This window comes from Dipodomys ordii, unplaced genomic scaffold (genome assembly GCF_000151885.1).
Source record: "Dipodomys ordii isolate 6190 unplaced genomic scaffold, Dord_2.0 Scaffold228, whole genome shotgun sequence".
Classification (NCBI taxonomy): Eukaryota; Metazoa; Chordata; class Mammalia; order Rodentia; family Heteromyidae; genus Dipodomys; species Dipodomys ordii.
Window position 1 is genome coordinate 507623 of NW_012267444.1, and position 25462 is coordinate 533084.

At 39.3% G+C, this 25462-nt stretch overlaps 1 protein-coding gene across 1 annotated transcript in view; it reads right to left on the bottom strand.

Moving 5' to 3' along the window:
• Positions 1-22868, bottom strand: part of St6galnac5 (ST6 (alpha-N-acetyl-neuraminyl-2,3-beta-galactosyl-1,3)-N-acetylgalactosaminide alpha-2,6-sialyltransferase 5) — a 167874-nt gene extending 145006 nt beyond the window's left edge. The window contains exons 1-2 of the mRNA XM_013035883.1: positions 22642-22868; positions 21617-21856 (exon numbers count right to left, since the gene is read on the bottom strand). Of these exons, the coding sequence (XP_012891337.1) occupies positions 21617-21856; positions 22642-22656 (255 nt within the window). The 5' untranslated portion in view covers positions 22657-22868. The remainder of the gene's footprint in view (positions 1-21616; positions 21857-22641) is intronic.
• Between the last annotated feature and the right edge of the window lie 2594 nt (positions 22869-25462).

Below are 25462 nucleotides of genomic sequence, written 5' to 3' on the forward strand. Positions count from 1 at the left end.
CAGTGACATTTTTTACTCAATCAAAAGGACAATAATAAGGACAAAGGAAGCAAAATTATCAGGTGAGTCCATAAGTTTTGTGACCCGGGAATACTTTGAGGCCAACTTGTTAATGTGTGAATTTTTGCCAATTATTCAATTTCATCAAAAGAAGATATTGAGATGAATGAAGCACAAATACTCATTTCAACTATTTATTTCTTCAACCTATAGGTTCTAAATCAGAACATCTTATTTGAGACTACCAAGGAATCTTATGAAATATCTTCGTGAGAACTACATTGACATATAATGTGCCAATTATTTGCTAAAAAACTGATGTTTTGAGAAAATATTAATACACAGGATGGTTTAAACTTCATTAGTGATTCAGTTGTATAGTGAGATAATTCTCAGCAAATTAGTTGTTAAACAGTAAAAATATTCATCATAGTAAAGCTATCTACATGCGATTTTTTAAATCATAGAAATATATATTTTTAAAAAGTTCCTGATTTCAGTGTGAAAATGAGAATGAAATAATGTTATACAAGTGTGTTTACTTTCAAAATCACTTTATTTTGTTCAAACATGTTTGTTTAACCTAGTAGCAAGGGTGTTTTGTAACTTTTTAGAAAGAAACAAATTGGCTCATTTTTTTAATGGCAGACTTGATAAACATTTTCTTTTGCCACAGCATATTCTAATTCTTGGCAAACCCTAAAGTTTTCTTTGAGAAATGCACCCTTCTTGTTGCTGTGGCCTATGCAACCTTTAACAAATGTGGTTAGGAACCTTGGGTCCCGGTTATTGTAAATGGTAGTGGTGAAAAACTATGCTTACTAATACAATTTCACATCCCAATACTTTTTCCATTCCAAACCTGTGCATCCCACACCTACCACTTGTATAACACTGGGTAGCATGTAAAAAATTAACTGCTAGGACATTATTATCTTTACTCACAACATTCAACTTTTGTAAGACAACATCACAAAAGGAAAATGTGTTTCCCTCTCCTTGAATGTGACCCCAATTACCTAGCAGCAAGTGTCAACAGGGTGCTTGCTCAACTCCCTGGGAAGGTCCATTGGACACAGCTGGATGCATAATTTTCTTGCCTAAAGTTTCCCCTGCCTTCTGTGCACTCCAAACTCCCATGTCCCTGGGTGTCATTACCTACACTTGGCTGCTTTTTGTCACAACTCCCCTGTGAAGCTCCTTAGGATACTGAACACTTCTCTGCCACAGGGGAGGTGGTAGGTGGGAAGTGCACACTCTATTTGGGTCGACAAAAGGTCAATTACCAAGAGACCTTGTTCAGGCAGCTCCAAAGCAGACTCAAAGAGAACTTTAGAGTTTTATAACAACTCAGTTTTTGTTTAAGCTTCCAGGATGGTTGAGAACTAAACTTTAGACAGGTCAAAGATTTTTAAGAAGGCAAATCTTTCTCTCTCTCTCTTTCTCTCTCTCGCTTGCTTGCTCTCTCTCTCTCTCTCTCTCTCTCTCTCTCTCTCTCTCACACACACACACACATACACAGACATTCTTTTTTTATATAGTACATATATGTATATTGTTGTTGTTGTTAGCCATGGGGCTTGAACTCAGGGCCTGGGCACTGTCCACAAACAGGTTTGCTCAAGGCTAACACTCTACCCTTTTGAACCACAGCACCACCTCCAGTTTTCTGGTGGTTAACTGGAGATAAGAGTCTCACAGACTTTCCTGCCTGGACTGGCTTTGGACCATGATCCTCAGATCTTAGCCTCCTGAGTAGCTAGGATTACAAGTGAGTCACCAGCACCCAGCTTATATTCTTTTCTTTTTAGGCTTCACTTGACAATGTTGTCCTGAACTTATTCCAAAGATAAAGAAAAATCTAAACGCCAACCACTCAGAATGGATTTGAAAATGTTTACCTTTGTGTACAGTAGCCACATCTCAAGGTACAAGAAAACATGAATGTAAGTCATATCTGCTATAAATGACTGGTATTCCTGGAGTTCTACAAAGGTGTTGGATATTGTAGCACTTTATTATTAAATACTGCCAGTAATCTAATGAAGGAAGGTACTGTTTATTATACTATAATTCTTCTTTTCTAGTTTTGAAGACTCTTTCCCTTTATTCCTACTTCTTCCCTCCCTCTCTCCCTTTCTCTCCCCTTCCATCCTTTCCTTCTTTCCTTTTTTCTTTTTTTTTTTTTTGTGGGGGTGATAGGCTCTCACTATGTAACTCAGGCTCTGGCCCCAAACTCTATCCTTGAGATTCAGTCTCTTAGTACTGAAATTACAAGCACGTACCATTGTGTCTATCTTTGATGCCTTTTCAAATTTGCCCTTTTTATCTTTTATCTTCTTGTTAATATAGTGCTTTCATTTTTTTCTACTATAAAGGATGGAATCCAAATCCATCTATTCCTGTGCTTTCCTCTCTTCTGTTTCATTTTTCTTTTCTCTTATAAAACTCCTATTCTATGCAAAGCTGAGTACTGGATCTCTAAAAACATACACAGTCCTGAGGGTACATGCTATGTTTCTTCATTGTGATTTTCCTTATGCTTGCCAAAACTACAGGTATAAATTAAAGAGTGAATGCATAAATGATATTTAGAATACAAATCCTGCTGCCTAGAAACCTCATTTCCTTGGGGCTACCCCAGCACTTGATATTTGTTGCTGAGAACAGACAAGTTATGGTGAGCAAGGGACACACATTAACTCATTTGTGGAGAAGTCTATGAAGCAATTAAAGGCTTTTATTACTAAATTGCACATTGAACCATCTTTCTTTTCTATGCACATTTGCATAGACTGAGGTGCAAAAACTTAAAAGAGAGATTTGATTAGGTGTGCAAGGCTTAACATGTGTTCTGTATAGTGGTAGAACTCCAGATACAGGAAAGTTTTTTAAATCTTTCCCAGGTTTTCTGTATATTGGCCATAAACAACATTTCATCTTTAAATAATATGCTATGTGTGGTGCTGCCAGAAGTCCCCTGTGCTCGCACTGCAGACAGGTAATGTTTTACTGAGGAAGGATATAAATTAGGGTAGAATATTTAAAAATATATTTAGATGTTCCCAGGATTGAAGGAAAGTTTGCAACTGCATTTATTCTGTTCATTTTCATAAGTGTATAGACTTCATAGAGAGGAATATAAGCAGCCGCTTCATTGTTTATAGGCAGTAGCGAATGCCTTCCTGGGTAAATGGGAAACTACTGTAAGTAAAGGGAGGAAATGTTCTAAACATGCCTCTTTCAACATGTACCTTCAGGTGTTGCTTCATATTGCAAAATGCAGTCTTTTGAAATAACTATCAAAAACAAAAGACGCCCTAAATAACAATCATGGCAACAAAAGTGGTCGTTTGTTTTCTCTGTCCACAGTAATGCTCTCAGAGGAGTACTTTCATTTCAATGTGTTGTGAGTGAGTTGTGAAACCAAGCTTCCTGCAAATGTGAGCTCAGAATGATTTGAGAAATTTCACAGCCTTTTAACTACTTATTCAATAGTATGCAAAGCAGACCTATTCTTAGTCTATAAATCAGTAACAACAACAACACCCATAACAACAACAACCACAATAACCTTCTCTGCTGCACAGGCATCTTCAAAAGATCTTTTAAAACATCTGGTATTGGTGGCTCATGCCACCAACAACTCATTATTATTTTCCATGGCCTGTGATAATCACACCAGCTTTAAACTCATAAGAACTGTAATGTCTGGTGTAGCTAGTGATAAGGTGTATAACTGGAGCACTTCCCTCACATCTGTTAACTTACTTTATCTATCTATCTATCTATCTATCTATCTATCTATCTATCTATCTATCTACATCATCATCATCTATCTTCTGTCAATCTTCTATTATCTATCTGTCTATTCATATACCAAGAGAACTGAGTAGAGAACAGGATAATTTCTTTAACCAGTGATGCTGGACAACTAGATATCCACACACAAGGAGAATATAGTGGTGCAGACACATCACATCATATACACAGTTACTTCAAACTGGATCGTTAACCTGAAGTAAAGGGTATACATATAAAACTCTTAGAAGAAAACACTGAAGTGATTCTTCATGCTATTAGATATTAGGCAATCATTTTTATTTTATTTATTTATTGTGAAAATACTGTACAGAGGGGTTACAATTACATGGGCAAGGTAATGAGTGCATTTCTTTTTTTTGGGGGGTGGGGGTCCGGTCGTGGTGCCTGAACTCTGGGCCTGAACGCTGTCCCTCAGCTCTTCAGCTCAAGGCTAGCGCTCTACCACTTGAGCCACAGTGCCACTTCCGGCTTTTTTCCTTTTTGCTTATGCGGTGCTGAGGAATCGAATCCAGGGCCTCATGCATGCAAGGAAAGCGCTCTACCACTGAGCCAACTTCCCAGCCCATGAGTGCATTTCTTATCAAACATTGTTGCCTCCTCCTTTGTTTCCCCTTACCATTCCTTTCCCTCCCCCCTTCCTTGCCCCCCCTCCCTGCCCCCTGCACCAAAGTTGTTAAGTTCAGTTTTGACATAACATCTTGTACATTTCATTGTTGCAATGGGTCCACTTCTATCCCTATTTAAACAATTTGTTTTTTCCCTTCCCCTCCACAAATTATACCAACCTCAAATACAGTGGGGGTGGGACATGCAAAGCATTTGAATCCTTATCTTGGGGTTCATTTCACCTAACAAGGTGATCATTTTTAAAATCAAAAGTACAAGTGAGACAAAAGAATATTGTTATCAGAATCTAAAACTTTGTGCTCCAAAAGACACTATCACAAAAAGAAAACACAGGCAGATGTGGTGATTCACACTTATCCTAGTTACTTAGGAAGTAGGGATTGGGAAGATGTTAGATCAAAGTCATCCTGGGCAAAATAGTTCCTGAGACACCATCAAAATCAGTAAAAAGCTGGACACAGAGGCATGCACTTGTCATCTCAGCTACATGGCAAACCTAAATAGGGGGATCATGATCCAAGTCAGCGAAAGTATAAGTAAATGCAAAACCCTATCTGAAAAATAACTAAAGCAAAAAGGCTTAGAGTTATGGCTCAAGTGGTAGAGCATGTGCAAGTGCTCTAAGTAAGTGCAAGGCTCTAAATTCAAACCTCAAAACATGGGAGAGAAAAAGGAGAGAAAAAGGAAAGAAAGAGACAGTAGAATCCACAGAACAAGAGAAAATGATTTCAAATCACATGGGTTTGTATACAGAAGAACACCTACACCTCAACAATAAAAATCAAAATAATTCAATTATAAATGGGCAGAGGATCCAAGTAGAAAAATACACAAATATATAATAAGCGTGCAAAGTGATGCACATTTCTCATTAGAGAAATGCAAGTCAAAGCTGTAGCTGAACACTACTTCACACCTATTAAGGTGGATAAAAGGGAAAGGGAAGTAGTGACAAGGCTGGAGATCAGTTCTGACATACATTGCCGATGGGACTGCCAAATAGTAGTTTCTATACTTTACGGCAGTTGCTCAGACAGCTCTTGCATTGCCGTATGATTTAGCAATTCTCCTCCTAGATGTGTACCCATGTGTTTCCATAAATAGAAATCTAAACAATGAATATTTTTATTTTAAAAAATGTAATGAATGAGTACTATATTAACCATATATATTAAGTGACATGAACATGAAGATTTTTATTTGAAAAGACAGCATTGTTTTCGTACATTCACTCTGATGGGAGTATATAAAAGGTTTGCGCTTATGTCAGGGAGGTGTTCTTAGTAAGGCCACTATGAGTTCAGCAAAAGCAAGTGAAATCGTTCTTTGGAAGAATGGGTTTCAGGTAATTATAAATTCCTAAAGACATGAGTACAGAGATCAGTATGGAGTCTCCACAAAGAATAACCTCCACAAAGAACAAAGAAAACAGCAACTTCCTTTGAAAGAAATCAGCACATAAATAAAGCAGTTATAATTCTACAAAGATTTAAGTCAGTGAAATTATTATATACCAAAATGTAATGTTTACAGTAAGAAGACACCATGTAAAAAGACCAAGACAATGTTCATAAAGTAAAAATTGTTTAGTATTCCCAACTAGCCTGAGAACAAACAACTCAATATCAACAAAAGACAGGGAAAAACACATGGAGAAAATACCTGAAGTGGACAAAAAAAGGGTAATTTTAGATAGACTAAAATTGTGTTAACCATTAACAGAAAAGCATCAGTGAAGCTTCTGAAAATTTAATTCAAAAAGAAAAGGAAATCTAGGTTCAATAAGTAATTAAAAAGCAAAGCTATTGGCAATATACAAGTAAATCTATGTAGGAATCTAACTTAAAGAGCAACAACAATAATGCTAATATCCAGTTTGTTAAGTTTGATAGAAAATAATTATAGGGCTGGGAAGGTGGCTCAGTGGTAGAGCGCTTGCCTTGAGTGCCAGAGGCCCTGGGTTTGATTCCTCAGCACCACATAAGCAAAAAAAGAAAAAAGCCGGAAGTGGCGCTGTGGCTCAAGTGGTAGAGCGCTAGCCTTGAGCTGAAGAGCTGAAGGACAGTGCCCAGGCTGAGTTCAGGCCCCATGACCGACCCCCCCCAAAAAAATAAAACAAACACCAAAAGTTGGACATAACCCAAGTATCTTGTCAATATAAAAAAGAGCAATAGGAGGGGTAAATCTGGTCAAAGTACATTATATACATGTATTAAAGTGTCAGAATAAAACCCCTTACTTTGTACAGTTTAATACATGCTAAAAATGACCGAAGAAACAAAATGTGTTATATCAACACAATGGTATAGTGTTTAGTATTTAAAAGGTGTAAAAAAGCTAGCCACTGGTGGCTCACACTTGTAATTCTTGCTACTCAGGAGATAGAGATTAAGAGGATTGTGTTTAGAAGCCAGCCAATGCAAAATATTCATTAGGCTCAATCTCAGCAGTAAAAATTAGATGTGGTAGGGTCATCTGTGATCTTAGCTACATCAGGAAGCATAAGTAGGAGGATCATGATCCATGCTGGCCTAGGTCAAAAGCAACACCTTATTTTCAGTTGGATAATTTTGTTTTTTATAGTCTCTGGTTAGCAGCCTAAAATGATTTTTAAAAGTTAGGATGTTATATGTGTTTCCTATTTGATCATCTTTACTGCACTTCATTGAATGACTATTAAATAGCTCATGGTTTTAAAATAATAATAACAATAACCACAACAACAACAACTAGTGAAAAGAGCATGGCTAAAGAAGTAGAGTCTGCCTAGAAAGATTCAAACTCCACTACTGGCAAAAAAAACTCCCACAAAATCATGATACACGTTACCAAATAAAAAACATTGAAAAGATTATGCTAACTGAAATTAGACATGGATAAGATTAAATGCCTTACAAAGGTGTTTGATGGAGTTTGTTTTCTCTTGCCTTTCCACCTTCAAACAGGCTGATTCAAAAGTTATAAGATATCAAGACTAGATAAACCCATAGAATGTGAAACAGTAGTAATCACGGACCTAGAGAGAAAAGACTGGGAAGTCATTTCCATGGGTGATGAAAAATTTGAGACATAAATAGTGGTAATTGTTGCTCAACACTGTGACTACAGATAATGCCACTAAATTGTGTATTTAAAATGATTAAAATTTCAAATTATATGCATATATGTTTCCATGATCAAAATATTTCTAAACAAAATGTGAAGGATTAAGTGCTTTTTCAATTTGGAGGATAAAGGAGTACTCAGGCAGAAAACAAGGGAATAATTTGATTTGCAGGCTTGTTTGCAAGCTCTCTAGTGTTTCCTTTACTTGGAAGCAACCAGTCAAGACATACAAAATGTATCTTCTGTCTAGTAGATGTCATGGGACAGGCAGGCCCCAGTGTCTCTAATGACAAGATTATTCTTTCCAAGGATTGCAAGAGTAAGAGTTCTGGGATTATGCCAAAAAGCAAGATAAAACAGCAGCAGGTATTGAAAACCATAAGAAACAGAGTAGCCCAGAGGCTTTATGGGGTACAAGCAAAATTAGAAAAAAAACCATTGAATGCAAGAAATTGAGTTACAATGAGATAAAGAAATGAAAGTGTTTCACATAGAAGATGAAAAATACAAGAAAGATCACTAATTATTAAGGTGATAATTATAATTACTTGTGCTGTAAAAATTATTTTAAGAAAGATAATTATATGAAAGTAAATCTGTCTTACACATGGACAGGCAATTGAATCTGTACCATTTATGGAAAGGGAATTAAATCAATCATGTTGGGGCGGTACCCTTGGATGAAACCTTAGGCCACACCTTCAAAGCAGTTATCAATGGGTTGGAGAAAATTTAAAGAAAAAGTGACAAGGAGAATTAAAGGACTATTAGAACTATAAAACAAATATTATTAATATTATTAAATATCAAATATCACTTATTTTATTATCAAACAATGTAATATATATAATATTATTGCTAGAATATTAAGTACCATAAATATCAAACAAATATTTATAATGATATTAAGTATTACAAATAGTATAAAATTTAAATATTGCTGGAGCATACTATGCATCTGGGAGAACAGAAAGACAGAGAGAGATAGAGAGACAGAGACAGACAGAGAGAAAAAGGAAGGAAGGGAGGGAGGGAGAGAAATGTTGACATAGGACTATAAACCACAGGAGTGGCTACTTTAGTAGAGGGTCAGATACACCTACAGGATAGTGACCTGAGACTTTAGCATACACATTAATACACATTTCCTAACTATACCATATATAACCTGGATATAGATGGGCTTTAAGCTATTAAGCTTACTGGATTTACCAGTAAGCATCATATATTCCTTATATTCCTGATTATTTCATATTGGTAAACCAATACACACAGAGACTTTGCATATTTAGCATAGAAAATAAAAAAATTAGAAATACATTGACATGTCACCTATTCATATTTTGCTATGTATGAAATCCTCAGGAAGAAAAAAAAGTTAACTTATCAAGAGTAAGTATGTTTTAGTGCTAGATTTATGAAGAATTTTTACTTTCGTCATACCTTTTGCTGTTTATAGAGGAAAAGTTTATATAAATTTGGGAATTATATAATATATATATATATATATATATATATATACACACACAATTGGGAATAGAATAATTATGGTTTCCTAAAAAACTAGTGTCCTCTTGGGTGCCAGTGGCTTATGCCTGTAACCCTAGCTACTTGGGCTGAGATCTGAAGATCACATTTCTTTTTTTTTCTTTTTTCTTTTCTTTTTGTTGGTCGTGGGGCTTGAATTCTGGGCTTGGGCGCTGTCCCTCAGCTCTTCAGCTCAAGGCAAGCACTCTACGGCTTGAGCCCTAGCGCTATTCCTGGTTTTTGAGTGGTTTATTGGAGATAAGAGTCTCACAGACTTTCCTTGCCCGGGCTGGCCGTGATCCTCACATCTCAGCCTCCTCAGTAGCTAGGATTACAGGTGTGAGCCACCGGCACCTGGCTTGAAGATCACATTTCAAAGCCAGTCTAGGCAGGAAAGTCTGTGAGACTCTTGTCTCCAGTTCACCACAAAAAAGCCAGAGTGGAGCTGTGGCTCAAGTGATGGAATGCTAGACTTGATCAAAAAAGAGATCAAAAGCTATGTACATATGACCATATAAGATAATGTTAAGTGAAATGACCCCAGGATAGAGACACAGGTGTTTTTTTCTTTCTTGCTTGCTATTGTTTTTAGTGTACTCATAACATACTATGTGATTTTTTTTGTTTCTTTTGTATGTTCACACCCACAGTATAACTCCTATTTTCATTATACTTGATTCTGGTGCCCTGCATCTTATATACACTTTTCTAATTTGTAAAGGGGAAGGGAAATAACAAAATGCTTAAATAGGGATATGGGTCGGCTGATTATAACAATGAGATTTGCAAGATACCATGTTGAAAATGAACTTTACAACTTCAGGGAGGAGGAGGGAGGAGTTGGGGAGGTGGGGAGGGAAAGGATGGTAAGGGGAAAAGAAAGGAGGAAGTAACAAGGCTCAATAGGCAATGCACTCATTACCTTACTCATGTAACTGTAACGCCTCTGTACAGTATTTTTACAATAAAAAACATACACACACACACACACACACACACACATATATATATATAAAGAGAGAGAGAGAGCACGCGCACAAGAGAGAGATTGATCAGGGACAGTGCTCAGGCCCTGAGTTCAAGCCTAGGACCTGGTACAAATGTGTGTGCATGTGCACATGCATGCACACACACACACACACACACACAAACACAAACACACATGTGTCCTGTTCTCTTTCCTTACTGAGTTTTTGTTTGCTTGTTTTATTTTTGAGACAGAGTCACACTGCACAGCTTGGGCTGGTCTTGAACTCATGATTCTTCTTCACAAGAAATGCTTACTAGGTATGCAAAGGCAGTGGCTGAATCTTGGATTTCTACCTTGTAAAACTATGAGAAATAAATTCCAGTTCTTCTTTAATGACTCAATCATGGAGATTCTGTTAGAGGAGCAACACCTAATAGACTAATTCCCTTCACTCCTTCAGACCATTCGGGTCATCCCTCAGCATTGTTCATGTTACTTTTCTCTGATGTGCATTTCTCGAGTTTGGTTTTCAATCCATTGCATTTCAAGCTGAGCTCCAAACCACAAACGATTGTTAGTGGGTGCAATGGCATGATTCTTTATGGGATTAGGGAAGGGTCCGCACAGAGACAGAGCTTCCCTCATCCTTACTAGACCACCTGAGTAGAGACAGTATACAAATTTTGACCATCCCAGGTTCCCATGTTTTGAAATATAAGTAGAGTGTTACTATTTTCTCACTTTCATTGTTCAAAACTTTTAAAGTGGGATGAAAATGAGATGAGTTGGCTTTATGTTTTTTGGTGCAGAAGGAAATAGATAACATGGCGGGGGGCGATGTGAAAACTTGGATATATCCCCGACAGCAGGCTGGCAGGTGCAACATTGCCAAGTAGCTCCAAAGATGTGTCCCATAAACCTGAAGTTCATTTCGATGAACAGCATACATATTTGTTCCCATCTAATGCTTTCCAATGAACTAGGAACCAGATTCTCTCTTGACAAATTTTACTTTACAGCCAATTTCCTTTTGATGCAGGTGAAATGGAAACTTTCTTTAGAAGTTACTAACAAACTTAAGTGATTTAAAAGAATGGTAATAGGAAATGAAAAGAGAGGAAATGTTCTACCCAGCACTTCCAACAGATCTAAACCTGGTATGATTTATTATGCAACAAAGTCTTCCTTGACAAGTACAAAGTCTGCCCACCCTGCCGACTATTACAGAAATGGAGGAGTCTCTGACAGTGTGTGTGTGTGTGTGTATGCATGTGTGAGCGCACGCGAGCTCATGTTTAATTGGAGATAAGTGTTTCACATGCTTTGCTGCCCAGGCTGGTTGTGATCCTCAGATCTTAGCTTCCTGAAGCTTGAATTTAGGGCCTGAGCACTGTCCTTTAAGCTTCTTTGGTCAAGGCTAGCACTCTACCATTGAGTCCCTGCATCACTTCTGGCTTTTTTTTTTCTTTTTGCAGTATATTGGAGATAAGAGTCTTTCCACAAGCCAGTGGTAGCCTTGAGCACAAACAGGCTCATGGACAGTGCCCAGGCCCTGAGGTCAACAACAGGATCACAACAATAACAAAAACTTTCATGAACTTACCTGCCCAGGTTTGCTTCTAACAGCAAGACTCAAATCTCAGCCTCCTGAGTAGTAGGATTACAGGCATGAGTCACGGTCACCTGGCTCTGCCACTATTTATTCTGCATCTCACTGGCTAGACTGCAGGTGTAGGGTCTAATTCCTAGTGTCACTGAATACATTATGGTGTTGCCACAAATGGCAACCTTTTTTGTTTTGTTCAAGTCAGTGTGTGGTATTAAAATGCACAGCTAAGTTCGGCATTAGACAAAGTTGAAATGCCATCTGGGATCATCCTGATTCATTTCAACAACTATCGAGAGGTAATCTTGAACCACAAAACTTCTGCTATTTAAGGAGACTGCATTCCTGACTGCATATGCACAGTGGGGTGGTACATCACAGAATCAGGGCAGGCAGAAAGTTTGGAGCTTCTCTTTCTCTGGCCACTAGCTTCATTCACTCAGAACATAGCAACCATCTGCCTAGTGGTCCAGAAGGGCCAGTTAGGGACCTACTCCAACTGGTGTCAAGCCAAAGCTAAGAAGATCCAATGAAAGACACATCGCACAGAGCTCTCCTCTAATTTACCCTTTAAAGGCTTCACCAATGCTTTCTGGATAAAAATTCAATCTTTGTAGCATGTAACTTTCACTATCTAAACTGGCACTGCAGTTTTATGTCTGTTTCTCTGACTCTCTCAGAAGACAGTAAGTTTCATGTAGTCCGGGATTACAACTTACTTATAATTAGTGGCCCACTGGGTCTTGACATAATGTTAGATATAGAGTAATCACATGATGTTATATAACAAACGAGGGAACAAGTGAATATTATTTAACTTCTTGAAAGAATCTTAGGCCCAGCACAGTGTGACTTGCCAAAGAACTCACTAGAAGCAAAGGGCCAGGACACATCTCCCTGTTTTCCAGGGTTCCATGCTATTGTCAAATGTGGGCAACCACTGCACATGGTTTCCCATTGTGAAAGGGTCTTCGTGTGCTACTTTGTATTTGAAGGGTGACAGAAGTTAAACATATATACCATGTATGCAAAATTCTTGTGCCCCAATTTATCATTTTTGCCTATTCCTATGATTAATGAGTCTATTAGCCAAATTTGTTCAAAACTCTATTATATATAATCACAACATGACTCTGACTACCAAATGTTCAACAAAGATATTTTGGGCTTTGAGAAAAGCCCAGAGAATGCATGAGAAGCAAGATAGATAAATTGTGTTCTTGGCTTGAAGAAGGTAGACTATACAGGGAAACAAGCAGGCGGACAAATAACTGCAATATTGTTATTAGAACTGGGCACAAGACCCAAAGAATAAGTTAGAATTTGCCAAGGTATAGTTATAATTGTAATAATTGTATAATAATTATAGTGTGTAAGTGGAATGCAGTCACCCATAACACAATGACTTTTATGTCAATAACAGATTGTATATATTATGGCAGTTCATAATATTATACAATTGCCTATTTCCTAGCCATCTTGGTTTGTATATGTGCACTCTACGATATTCCCATAAAAATGAAATAGCCTAATGATGGATTTCTCCAAATGTATCTCACAATTAAGTGAGACATGATTATACTTCTTTCTTTCACTGGTCCTTCATCTTGCTTCTCCTCTACCTCACCATGTCTAACACATTGTAGGTGTCAATATGTGGTGAACTGACCTATGCACGGGCAGTCTAAGACAATGTCTTGTCTACTCTGCATGGGGGTTGTATGTGAAAAAGCTTTTAAAAGGACATACTTGAAGTAGATCTTATGGTTAGTTCTTATGGCTTATGATTAGTTCTTTATCTGGTAAAAAAAAATGGAGAAAGAGTATTTCATGATGAAGGAAAAGCAGATGCGTGTGAAGTAGCAAGCTGTGTTCCCAGGGCTTCTAGAACCTGGGCTTAGGGGGCTGTGGGAGGTGAGGTTGGAGACATAAGCCAGGCAGACACCTTGGTAAGGTGTCTGAACTTGATCCCCTAAGCAATGTAAGCCATTGGAAGCATGCAAGGAGCACACGCAGATCTGTAAGTAGAAATGCAATAACACTTGCAGTTCAGCCAGTGGAGATGTCCCATATGTGCAATTAATTTCCAGAATATGCTTCCTTATGAAAAAATAATTGTTTAACTCGGCATTTCTGACTGTGATGTCCTCAGAAATTCTACAGATAAACTCCTCCGCTGCAAAGAAACAACACAATAAAAATGTTTCCTTTTCATCCTGAGCTTCACAACAACTAGCAAGGTTAATTTTCTCTCCCTTAGGTAAAAATAGTTATGTGTCTGAAATAATTTAAAACAAGTATTCCATCTCAGAAATTAGGAGTTAGTGATATTTGCAGAATGGCATTCCCCCCACCCCCAACACTTCATTCACTGTGTCTCCTTCTCCTTCTCCTTCTTCTTCTTCTTCCGCTTCCCCTTCCCCTTCTCCTTCTCCTCCTTCTCCTTCTCCTTCTCCTTCTTCTTCTTCTTTTTTTGAGTCCGGTCGTGGGGCCTGAACTCTGGGCCTGGGTGCTGTCCCTCAGCTCTTCAGCTCAAGGCTAGCGCTCTACCACTTGAGCCACAGCACCACTTCTGGCTTTTTTCTTTTTGCTTATGTGGTGCTGAGGAATCGAATCCAGGGCCTCCTGCATGCAAGGCAAGCGCTCTACCACTGAGCCACCTTCCCAGCCCTCTTCTTTTTTAAAAATAAGTTTTTTATTGTGAAAATACTGTACAGAGGGGTTACAATTACATGAGCAAGGTAATGAGTACATTTCTTATCAAGCATTGTTGCCTCCTCCTTTGTTTTCCCCCTACCATCCCTGCCCTCCCATCTCCACAACTACACTCGCCCCTTCCTTGCCTAAATTGTAAAGTTACAAATGGTTTAAAAAGGGATACAGGTTGACCCACTGCAACAATGAGATGTACAAGATGCTATGTCGATTAAGTGCGTCTCTTGATGTTTTCCTCCCTACTGTGGAGAAGGTAATTCTGCTAAGTGAGTGTTCTGGACATGGCATCTTCTGCAAATAATTAAACATGACTTCTTTTGTCTTAGTGGATGTTTGTAAAAGGTAAAGGCTACTCTGGTTTGCACATTATTCCAATTACATTAGTGCCATGCCATCCTCAGAGTACCCATGACAATGTTAGTCATTGGTGGAAGATTCTTTTTACCTATCCAGAGTCATGTTCTCATATCCATTTCAGAATAATAAGATGTTTAAATATTTATTTCTTTCCAATAACTTGATAGGTCCAGGCTCTTCATTTTAATAACTTCTGTCCAAATAATAGTGAGTTCCTGCTTCGAAGATATTGGCACTGAATTTTCTTGATGGTAATGATGTTCATGTTGGATTCACATTTTCTCCTGAGCTCTGCCACTAATCCGTGACCTTGGACAAATTATATGACTATTAGTGAATTCCTTTTGATAATTTTTAAGTTTCTCTTGTAGCTCAAAAATTCTGAGTATGTTCTAAGAAGTTTGATTAGTGCAAGAAAGTATGAATGAATTAGTTATAGAACTACAAATTATGGCAGAAAAAATTGATACTTATGATATGCACCTATTCCTTTTAAATCACACCAGATTTTGAGAAATTCTTGAAGAAGATTCATTTTAGAAGATAATTACAATCCTTATATAGATAATGCTCATTTGTTTGACATATATTTATTTAAGATTTTGGTATTATGTTAAAGTCTAGTAACAGAGAGGGAAAGAAAAACCTTCCCAACCTGCAGAAACTGGGAAGACAGACAATTTTAGACAAGAAATAAGCCAGAATAAGTATTATCATGGGACTCTGGCTATGAAAACAAAACATACAGCTAAGATCTAACTGGGGCTACATGTCAGGGAAGGCTTCCCTGTGGATGGGCTATCGAAGCATAGTGTGATTTTTGGTAAACCATATTGAATGGAACACAAGAAAAGTATTTGTCCCATCCCCAGACTAAACATTTAAGACTGAAAGAACGGAAAAGAACTGAAAGAAAGGTTGTGAAAACATCTCAAAAATGCCCCTACCCTCAAGTTTTAGCAATGATTTGATCATAAGTTCACTGATGGATCCAGTTCAAGGCTATAAGTAATAATATTATTTAACAGATAACCAATCATTGTCTTTCTGTCTTTCTACACAGCTTCTCAAAGAGTAAATAATAGGTATACATGCTGACTGGTGTTGTTTTTCAACTTTTTGAAAACTTTTCTCATTTCCCTGACTACCAGTATTTACAGAACAGGAATTATATCATACTGCCTTGACACTCCATGTTATTCGAATTCACCTCTATACCAAGACAGACTTGACTGCAAACACTCTGCCTTTTGTCCAACACAATTACATTCACATTCATCATGGTACAAAATAGAAGATTTAACTTGGCTTTGGAAGTTACCATATATGTTACAGAGATGTTTAAACCAGGTTGTTGGCCTTCAAGAGTCCAGGAGAGTCCTATTTATTAAAAAGCATACAGAAATGTCAATCCAATATGGTTGCTTTGATAATCAAATCAGTTACTAATTATTCATTGGATGATACACACATGAACCCAGGAATAATAAACAAGATAACACTAGTTTGAATGCTTTACAAACTTCTAAGGTAATAATGGTCTTTAACTTGTTTTATAGTTGGGAGAAAGATTATAGAAACTGCTTCTTTTAGTATCACTGCCTTGATTTATTATTTCCTGTATTCATATTTTCAGTCAGCACATGCTTTATTATTAAGCTTTCCTTGCTTTATCTTTTGTAGACAATTTGATCAAAGGTTCTTTGAGGGTGAGATTGTGCTCTTCCTCCAGAATATCTAATTTTGAAACTATTAGACCTTCAATGAGTATTTACTAAGGACTATAATTAGTTCAAAAATGTCAAAACGAATCAACCACAAAACTCCTCATTGTGATGACTTAAAAATTTCCAATGATGGTTCTAAACTTCAATGTGTTCAAAAATTGTAAGAGAAATTTATGGAAAATAGACTCCTATACCTCATTCCCAAAGATTATTCTGTTTTAAATCATTCTCACCTTTCTTCTCAATTATTATCATTGTTCTTGTACAAAACAAATTTAGGAAATAAATACTGGAGCCTTGGGATTGAACTGATGCTTCTTAAAGAGAAAAGGCTTGACCTAAAGTAAGGCATTTCTGTACTTTTCTCCATCCGCCCGTTCTTCTACTAAATATTTATTGTATATCCACTAGTACCATGTACTAGGTCCTGGAATTAAACTGCTCAACAAGATGTGCAAAGACTTTTGCTGATGTGGCACTTAGATTTTATTTGAGGTAGGATAGACAATAGGCAAATAACTTTGGGATTATTACAGATATTGTTCTCTGAAATAAAATAGGCTAATATGGCAGGCAAATATTCAAGAAGGATTAAATAATGTGGTACAAAAGAAGGGAACACAAGATCTGAGAATTGAATGACCAGAAAAACTTAAAGCATGCCAAACACAGCAAGTATGAAGGTTTTAAGGAAAAAAAGAATCAGTAAGAAGAAAGCATGTTTTGGGCTTGAGATATAACCTGGTCAAAGTCATCCACCAGAAACATCAGGGAGGAGACGATTGGGATTACTCTCAAGGAAATCTGGGAAAAGGTTACTAGCTGACATATCATTAAGGAAGCGGTTTTTTTAATGTTGTACAAACACTTCTGTTAAAAGCAAATATAATATGGCAATGCCTTATCCATTAAAAATAGTTCATTCCATGATTCCTTTTGAAGCTTCATGGTAATAGGATTCCATTATGACTGGCAGATTACATTTTGTAATACCTGAGTATTGAAAATAATCTCATTTTGAATTTCCTTGAGATCCTATTGACTTATTATTCATCGAATTACTGAAATGTCATTAAACAGGACCTAATAAATGATGTTAACTTGCCTTTCAGAATTCATATACTTTTCTAAAGGAGAAACGCTTATCCTATCATTTCTAAATCAGTTATATGACATGAGCTTTTATGCTACCTTGGGATTATTTTTCAGTCTGGCATTGATTTGTCTTACCATTCCAACTGGACATGTATCAATTAATAGTAATAGTTCTACTACAACTAACCATTTTTTAAAATTTATCTGCATAAATGAGTGTCTAAGGAAGACAGGAAAGAGCCAAGGATGAGCATGTTATTGTTATGTAGGAAACACATCCTGGGACAATGTGGTAGGGTCAGGGGAGGGGCTACTTCGGAAATGAAGAGATAGATGCTCAGCCTCAGACCTCATTGATCACTAGCTGTCCTTTTATAAGCCATCTCAAGGAAAGGCAGCCAGGGTGACTGTGGCCTTCTGTGATATGGTCCTGTCCACTGACAGTAGGGATCTGCTCTTAGTTTCATTACACAGGGCTACTAGAAGACAAAGGACTAGATCTGTCCAGACCAGATCCAGATTAGAAGCTGCATTTTTTATCTCTTTTTACTCTGCTCTTAGACTTAAGTATTTCTTTGGGAGGGGGTGGGAATCCCTGTTTGTGTGTGTGTATGTGTGTGTGTATGTGAGTGTGTGTGTGTGTGTCTTTTGTGATATTTGATTATACATAATGCTATGGTTCTAATGAAAAAGTTTCCCACAGCCATGAAAATTGAGTTTTTCACTTGTATCTGGTCAATCAGGTTAGCACCAATAGCTTCCAAAACTGGGGAGCAGAAGAATAATCAATCACAGACTACAATTACTGTAGCTGCAGTACCTGAAACAAGATGGAAATATGCTGGTGGAAAGTTTATGGAAAAAGGTGTGGGAAAAGGAATTGGGAAAGAAAAGAAAGGCTCTATTAGAATAGAAAAAAACCTTCATCATCACAAGAAATTGAGGAGTTTAGTCATGCTGGAAATACTGCAGCTCACATCTTTTGTTAAAGTAAAAAGGGAAGTAGGGGATAGGACCAGGCAAAGTGATATTTTAAGCTTCAACACATACTGCTCATCACTGACTTGACTTGCAGCCTCTTTCAACAAAAGCACACAGTGATTTAATCTCAACAGCAGTGTAGTCTGCAGCCATATGAGACAAAACTATCACTGCAGACAGGCTGTAATTTGTGAAATTCAGGTGCCGGGGATTAGGACCACCTGTTGAATTTAATCTTGGAGTTATAATGTTAATACCATCGTGTAACTGAACATAAACACTACATATTTATCAGTCTTTGAGACCTCCAGCTATGGAGATGTGAACGTTTTCCTAAATAGTGTCTGCAACTCTCTCCAGACTCTGTAAATCAACGGCAAATAAAAAGTCTGTTGGAATTCTCATTCAATATGCAGCAGCATATGGCTTCATGGTCATCACATTCGGCATATCCTATCATTTTTTTCTGAGGCCTGATGTGAGGAGAGTGGGGGCAAAAAACCCATCTGGGTGTTCCTTAGCAATATAAGAATAGGAAATCTTTTGCTTCTTACCCTCTCCTGCGTTAATTGGGAGAAGATATTCCTAGCAATATGCTAACAAATGATTTCCGCCCTTGCCTCAGCAAGAATATAAGCTCTCAAATGAAACCTAATTAACATCAATTTCTAGAAAGGACAAATACATCGCACACATGCACCTTCAGCTGGCCATCAGAGGAGAGCTCTGCCTCTTTTCCAGCCACCTCAATAACAGCAGTAAATGGGGTCAGTAAGTGACTGCATTTTGTGTAGAAGTTTACATTTACTTTGGTAGGATGGATGGGTTAATCCCTAAAGAGAAGGTACATACTTTATCATTTCCATTTGTTCCTTTGCTTGAGGTGAGGTAAACTTCATTGATAACTTGGATAAGCAGTTTTGTAAGAGACAGGTTTGGTTTGGTTATCCCTCCCTTCCTTTTTGGATTTTTGAGACAGAATTTCACCATGTAGTTCCAGGATGGCCTTGAACTTGATTTCTTCCTGCCTCTGCCTGGAATTACAGGTGTGTACACCACCTCACTTTGGGAGATATTGGTTTTCTATAAAAGAATTTTATTGATTTACTGGTAAAAAAAAGATCTTCCTCTGCCAAGAATTCCAAGGACTTTCATGTAGTATTTATCATTCATATAGTACTTCACAATTTATAAAGCCACTTTACTATAGTTTGTTTCAATTTTTCTTGCAGAGTTGAGAATTTCTTCCAACAAAGAAAAGAGCTGTTCTTCACTCTAATTATATAAGGCTCTGATTCATTGAATACTTTATTTTAAAAATCAACAGGAGGGCATTATGTTTCTCTTAAATTTCTTAGCCGGCATCTCTCTAGCAGTATTACACAAGGAGGAAAGCATTAGGAATAAATATCTTTCCCACCAAACAGATCAGAGCTTTCAGTAAATCGATCTTTTGACACCTCCATTAATCACAGCTTCACAAGTGTTAGCCATTTTCATTGAACAATAGCCATGAAAATCTACCAGTTCAATATATTCATCAGACATCAACTACACAGAAACACCATATCCATCCAACAGCCAGAAGCTCATGTCTAAACTTTCCATGACTTCAGCCCTTACCAGTTGCTTGTACATACAGATCCAAACTATGCAATCAATCCACAACTAAGAAAGAAAACTGAAGCCATAATTGGTGAGCCTATCACCTTCAACTTTTGTATTTTAAGTCTATCCTCCATCATTTCCTCTAATATTTCCCCCTCTTTCCTGCTCCTCTGAGAAATTCCTAGTATAAGTGTCACCTTTTCAAAGAAACTTTTCTTACTTCTTCCAGGAGATGTGACCTTTCTCCTCTGAACCCCAATACTGTTTGTAACTAACATCTGCTTATTTGCCCAGACTTACTTCGTGACACATTTTGTCTTCTACAGACATTTAAAGATCCCTAAAGGCTGGCTTCTGCCTCAAAGTCTTTTTTGCCCTCTGATCCTCAGCATTATGCATGGCACAGGTGAATGGCAATCTTCTGATTGTCATTTAAAAAGAAGTTTGGCTTTTTCATACATAGTACGAGCAGTCTTTCCACATAGGAACATCTGCAAAATATTACTTCTGTTTACATAATAAAATGTGGCAATTAAAAAAAAAGCCCAGTTGTGGGATTTTAAGAAATCCCCTAGCTTTATAGGGAGGTACAGATCAGATGTATGGAGGTACAGATCAGATGTATGTTTTAATAAAAACACATTACCAGGTTTAGTTAATGAGAGATGCACTAAAACTGTATTAAACTATCCTCTGAATTAGGAAAGTTGATTAGGATTCTCCCAGAGGCTTCCTCCACTGAAACCAGAGATTTATTATTCCAGGGAAAGGAGGTTCAATTTTTTTTTTAAAAAATCAGCTTATTAATTATTAGCCAAGTCATGCTGTAGCTTCTCGGAAGGCAGAGGAAAACAAGCTTTCAAGCCAATGGGAGCTGAGTTTGTGCCTCTAGCTTTCAGAGGCTGCCTGGGCACTGCTCCTTAGAGCTAAAGTCATCCAGCCCAGGGTAATAGGGAAAGATCAGAGGGGAGCCTGCAGTGACTAGGGACTGCTGGTTGCTTCCTGCCCTAGTCCTGGATGGCAGAAATGGTGCCTGATCATGAGCTATCCCAGGTTTCCTTCTGCCAGGGCACATCCTCCCAAATTGAAAGCTTCCGGCCATAGGATATCACAGGCAGCCTGGAATTCTGAGGCTTGATTCTAGTACCAAGACTGGTTCCTGTTAGTACCATTGAGCTTTGGGGTCTACCACTCACCTTATTCCTATTCACCCCCCCCCACTAAAATAAATAAATAAAATAACCGAAAAGCATACAAACAAAAACTTTGCATTCTTTTCCAAATAAGAATTCACACGAAGTAGGAAGAAGGCCACCCCACCCACCCCAGCTAGTCCACTTCCCAGCCGGTCTCCTGGGAAATGAACCTACTCACGGCGCCTCCCAGCCTCCCCAGGAAAGGGTGGGGGAAGAAGGCTCAGGTGTGCGGGATCCCCAGGCTGAGTGGCGCACGGACTGGCACGCAAGCCTTCACCTTGTGGTCCGCCACGCCGAGGTATCCGTCCAGGGGTCGCGGTCCCGCGGGGGCTGCCAGGCGCGGCGCGGGGCTGCTCTCCGCCGCCGGCTGAGCGCTCCCGGTCGCCGGCGCCTGTGGTTGTAGTGGCTGCTGTGGCTGCTGCGGGGGCCGCTCCTTCTGGCCGCCGAGGCTGCTGTACACGAGCAACAAGCTGGTGCACATGGTGGTGAGCGCTAAACACACTGCCAGACCATGGCGCTGCGGGCGGGCGGGAGGGAGAGAGCAGGAGACAGCGACTGAGCCACGACCCGGGAGTGAGTGCGCGCTGCGGGGGATCCCTGCACCGCGCTCGGATCGGCCCGGGGCCGCAGCCTGACGGGCGAGGCACGGTCCCCGCGCGGGTGGCAGGGGATGCGCCCCGCGCGTCGCCGCTCTCGGCCGTGGCTGCCGCCCAGATCTCTCAGTAGAGGGCAGGTGGTGGCGCGCGGCGCGGGGATCAGGGAAGGAGAGCGCGTCCGCAGCTAGGGCAGGGGTGGGCTCGCATTTTGGGGAGGGGCCCTCCTCCCCACCCGGCTGGAATCTTTACCCTTGGGCACCCCCTTTCCCCTCCCCGCTTCTCTAGGGTTCCACCTCGGCGAGCCTTGCAAGTTTTCAACCTGGCAAGGAAACCCAGAAAAGTCTGCAAAGGTTTCCCCCTCCCCGCCCCTTGTAGTTCTTGCCAGGCTGTTGCTTTGGGGGGGCCTCTTCCGTCCCCAAAACGATCTACCCGCTTCTTGGGCTCTCTGGCTCGCGGTCCTGCCCCTTTGGACCACCGGCCGGAGATCCAGGAGCCTGAGCAACCCAAATACCCACCCGGGATTGCGAGCCAGGCAAAGCCAAGCAATCCGGAAGGGACACGAAGCAGGTGGAAAGTTGTCCCTTTTTTACAGGCGACCCCACCGCACAAGGTTAGGTCCTCCCTGGAGCTCCTCCGTGGGACCCCGAGACGCTGAGCCCGAAGGGGTCCTCGCCTCTGCCCGGCAGAGTTGTAATAACTGACTCACCATCAGGGTCTTCATTTTGGGCGCCTCTTTTGTGCGGAATCCTCAGGCACGCGCGTCCGGAGCCACTTTTTTTTGGAGGGTTTCCATCGTGGGCGATAGGGCACAGGCGGCTCTGATTTTTTTTTTTCTTTCTTTCTTTCCCGCGACTGGCGGCGGCAGAGCGGGCGCAGGAGCCGCGGGACCCGGGAAGCGCCGCTGTGGCCAAGATTAGAGACAGAATTAAAACTGAACCGGACCCTCGTAGTCTCTCAGTGATCTACACAACTGCTGCCTGCCGCCGCCTGCTGGGTCCTAGAGACCTCTGCATCTCCTTTCCCACCCGCCCACCCACCCCCAAACCCCGCCCCCAAATAATCTCAGCAGAGTAAAATTTCTGGGACCAAAGAGTTGACCGTGTCTGTGTGACCATTTCTTGGTTGCAGGGTTTATTTATTTATTTTTTTATGAAGACATCAGCCCCAAAAGAGAACCTTAGCTTCGGAATGTGATAGCCATTTGAAAATGGGCAAATTCGATTTTCTTTTGAGTTTTTGGTACCACCCCAAATATCAGTAACCCTCTATGTAGTTTCTTTATTTAGGGTCCTAGTCAAGAGAAATCTACCATGAAATTATTTCTGTCGCCCCCGCCTCCCCCCGCCAATTATATTAGCTGTTGTCCAGTTGTAAGCAATCAAATTTTGTTTTCTCCTTTATTTTTATCAGTTGTCTCCATATGCGCTCTGTAACTGTATTTTATTCAAATGATTTCATTCATTATTTGCATCCAAGATTACGATAAATGTTTTCATTTGGCCTTTGAGGAATCCAATATTCATCTAAAGGCTGGTAAAGTTTTTAAGACATTCAGCAGATCATCTCCACATGGTTGGCATGGCTTGTAGATTCCTCTGAATTTCAATGAAGAATTCTTGGCTAGTTGAGCTAAAATTGCTCATGGCTTATTTCATAAGAATTCTACGGCCCTCCATACTCTCCTTATGCTGGTCACTTTTACAACTTGGACTAAAATTAAAGCATTAATTATTGTTCCGTGTTGGGGAATCCACACCAATAGCTTGGTTTTTTTTTGTTTGTTTTTTTAACCAATAGCTTGTTTTTAAGGATGCTGTCTTTCCTGCCTTGAGTTGCAAATGTCATTTGTTAAATGTCTAATTTAGCTGAAAAACATATTTCTTGTAAAACTACTCAGTGGAAATAGTTGTCTTAATGTGATACTTAACACCTCACCTGCAGCAAGGTAACATTAAAGATTACATTAAGATGGAAACGATCAACAGGCCAACTGAAGCATGGGTGCATTAAGAGCTTTCTCAAGGCCAAAAAAGGCATTGCAATCCTCTTTTAATCTCCACGACTCTACTGCTGGACTGATGCTATAACAGGAACTATTTTTAATTTAAAAAGCACCTTTCCATATTTCTGATTGAGGAACTTATTGGTTCAACAATGAATACCAGTGCGATGCACTTGAGAGGCAAAAAAAAAAAAAGCATGTGCTTTTTGTCTTTCAAGGAAAAACACAAAATTCAAAACACTGTTCAACATGGCCAGCCTTGGAGCTATTTATTCAATTTGTGCTCTAGGCATGAACAGTGGCAGTTGTTAGGGCAGGAAAAGCAGCAGGCAGAGGAGAATCTTATCAGGTCTTGGCAATTCTTTATTGTATGGTTGCACTTGACACTCAAATTAATGAAACAAAGGACCAACTTGATGAATCGTTGCAAGCAGATTATCTGGGTTTCTCCAGGGCTCTTGTTTGAGATGGTACTAGAAGGAAGCTCTTTCAGTTTTTCAGGATTATTCTCCTGCCACAACAGCAAGTTGTCCAGTGACCGATAAAACACTTCTAATACATTTCTCCATGCCAAACAGAGACATCATCTTTATGATTTAAGCTCATAGCAGCATGCTGGACATCTGTTACACAGTATGTCTGACCAAATTCATTAAGCTTATGCTCTCCCACCTCCCCATTCCCACGATAGCAGCTAGCTAAATGCAGAATCTACTTATAAAATGACCAGGGTAAAAATTAAATGTTTAATTTTGAGCTTGATTTGAATGTCTTCAAGGTGTCTGTTTTTCAAATAGTTGATTACATTGATTGGGCTATTTTAGGTATTTCAACCGAAGAGCTAACTGGCCAAAGGCAGGGTGTGAAATAAAACAAGTAACACAAGTTTCATTCAATTTGATGATTATTTTAATGATCAGCTGGTATCTGATGCTTCTATATTAAGGTCTACAAAGATGAATTAAATAGAATTTCCTCTAAGACTTCATTACCTAAAGTGTGTGTGCGCACATGTGTGTGTGTGTGTGTGTGTGTGTGTGTGGTCATTTCATGCATCAACAGCAAAGAGACCCAGAATACTATAGAATCAGCACATATGCTCAAAGCACCCACTATTAGAAATTAAATTGTTATTGTAAAGGTAATGCACAGAGGGGTTACAGTTTCATAAGTTAGGTAAAGAGTACCTTTCTTTTTGGACAATGTTACCTCTTTCTTCGCTCTCTCCAAGTTATTCCCTTCCATCCCCACCCGTAAGTTGTATAGCTCACTTTCAACATAATGTCTAGTGAGTAAGCACCTACTCTTTTAAACACTTACCCTGTTAAACACACCAGGCATTGGGATACGTGGTTAAATAGATCTCCTCCTATTTCCAGAGAACTCACAGGCTGTTCACAGATGTGTGCTATGAAACTTTGTTACAAAGAAGCAGGAACAATCAACATACCTGGTTCATTTTTTCAACTTTTGATTGCTCTTTTATTTAAGATCTGAGGAATTTGAGGCTTCAAGGGCATCTATC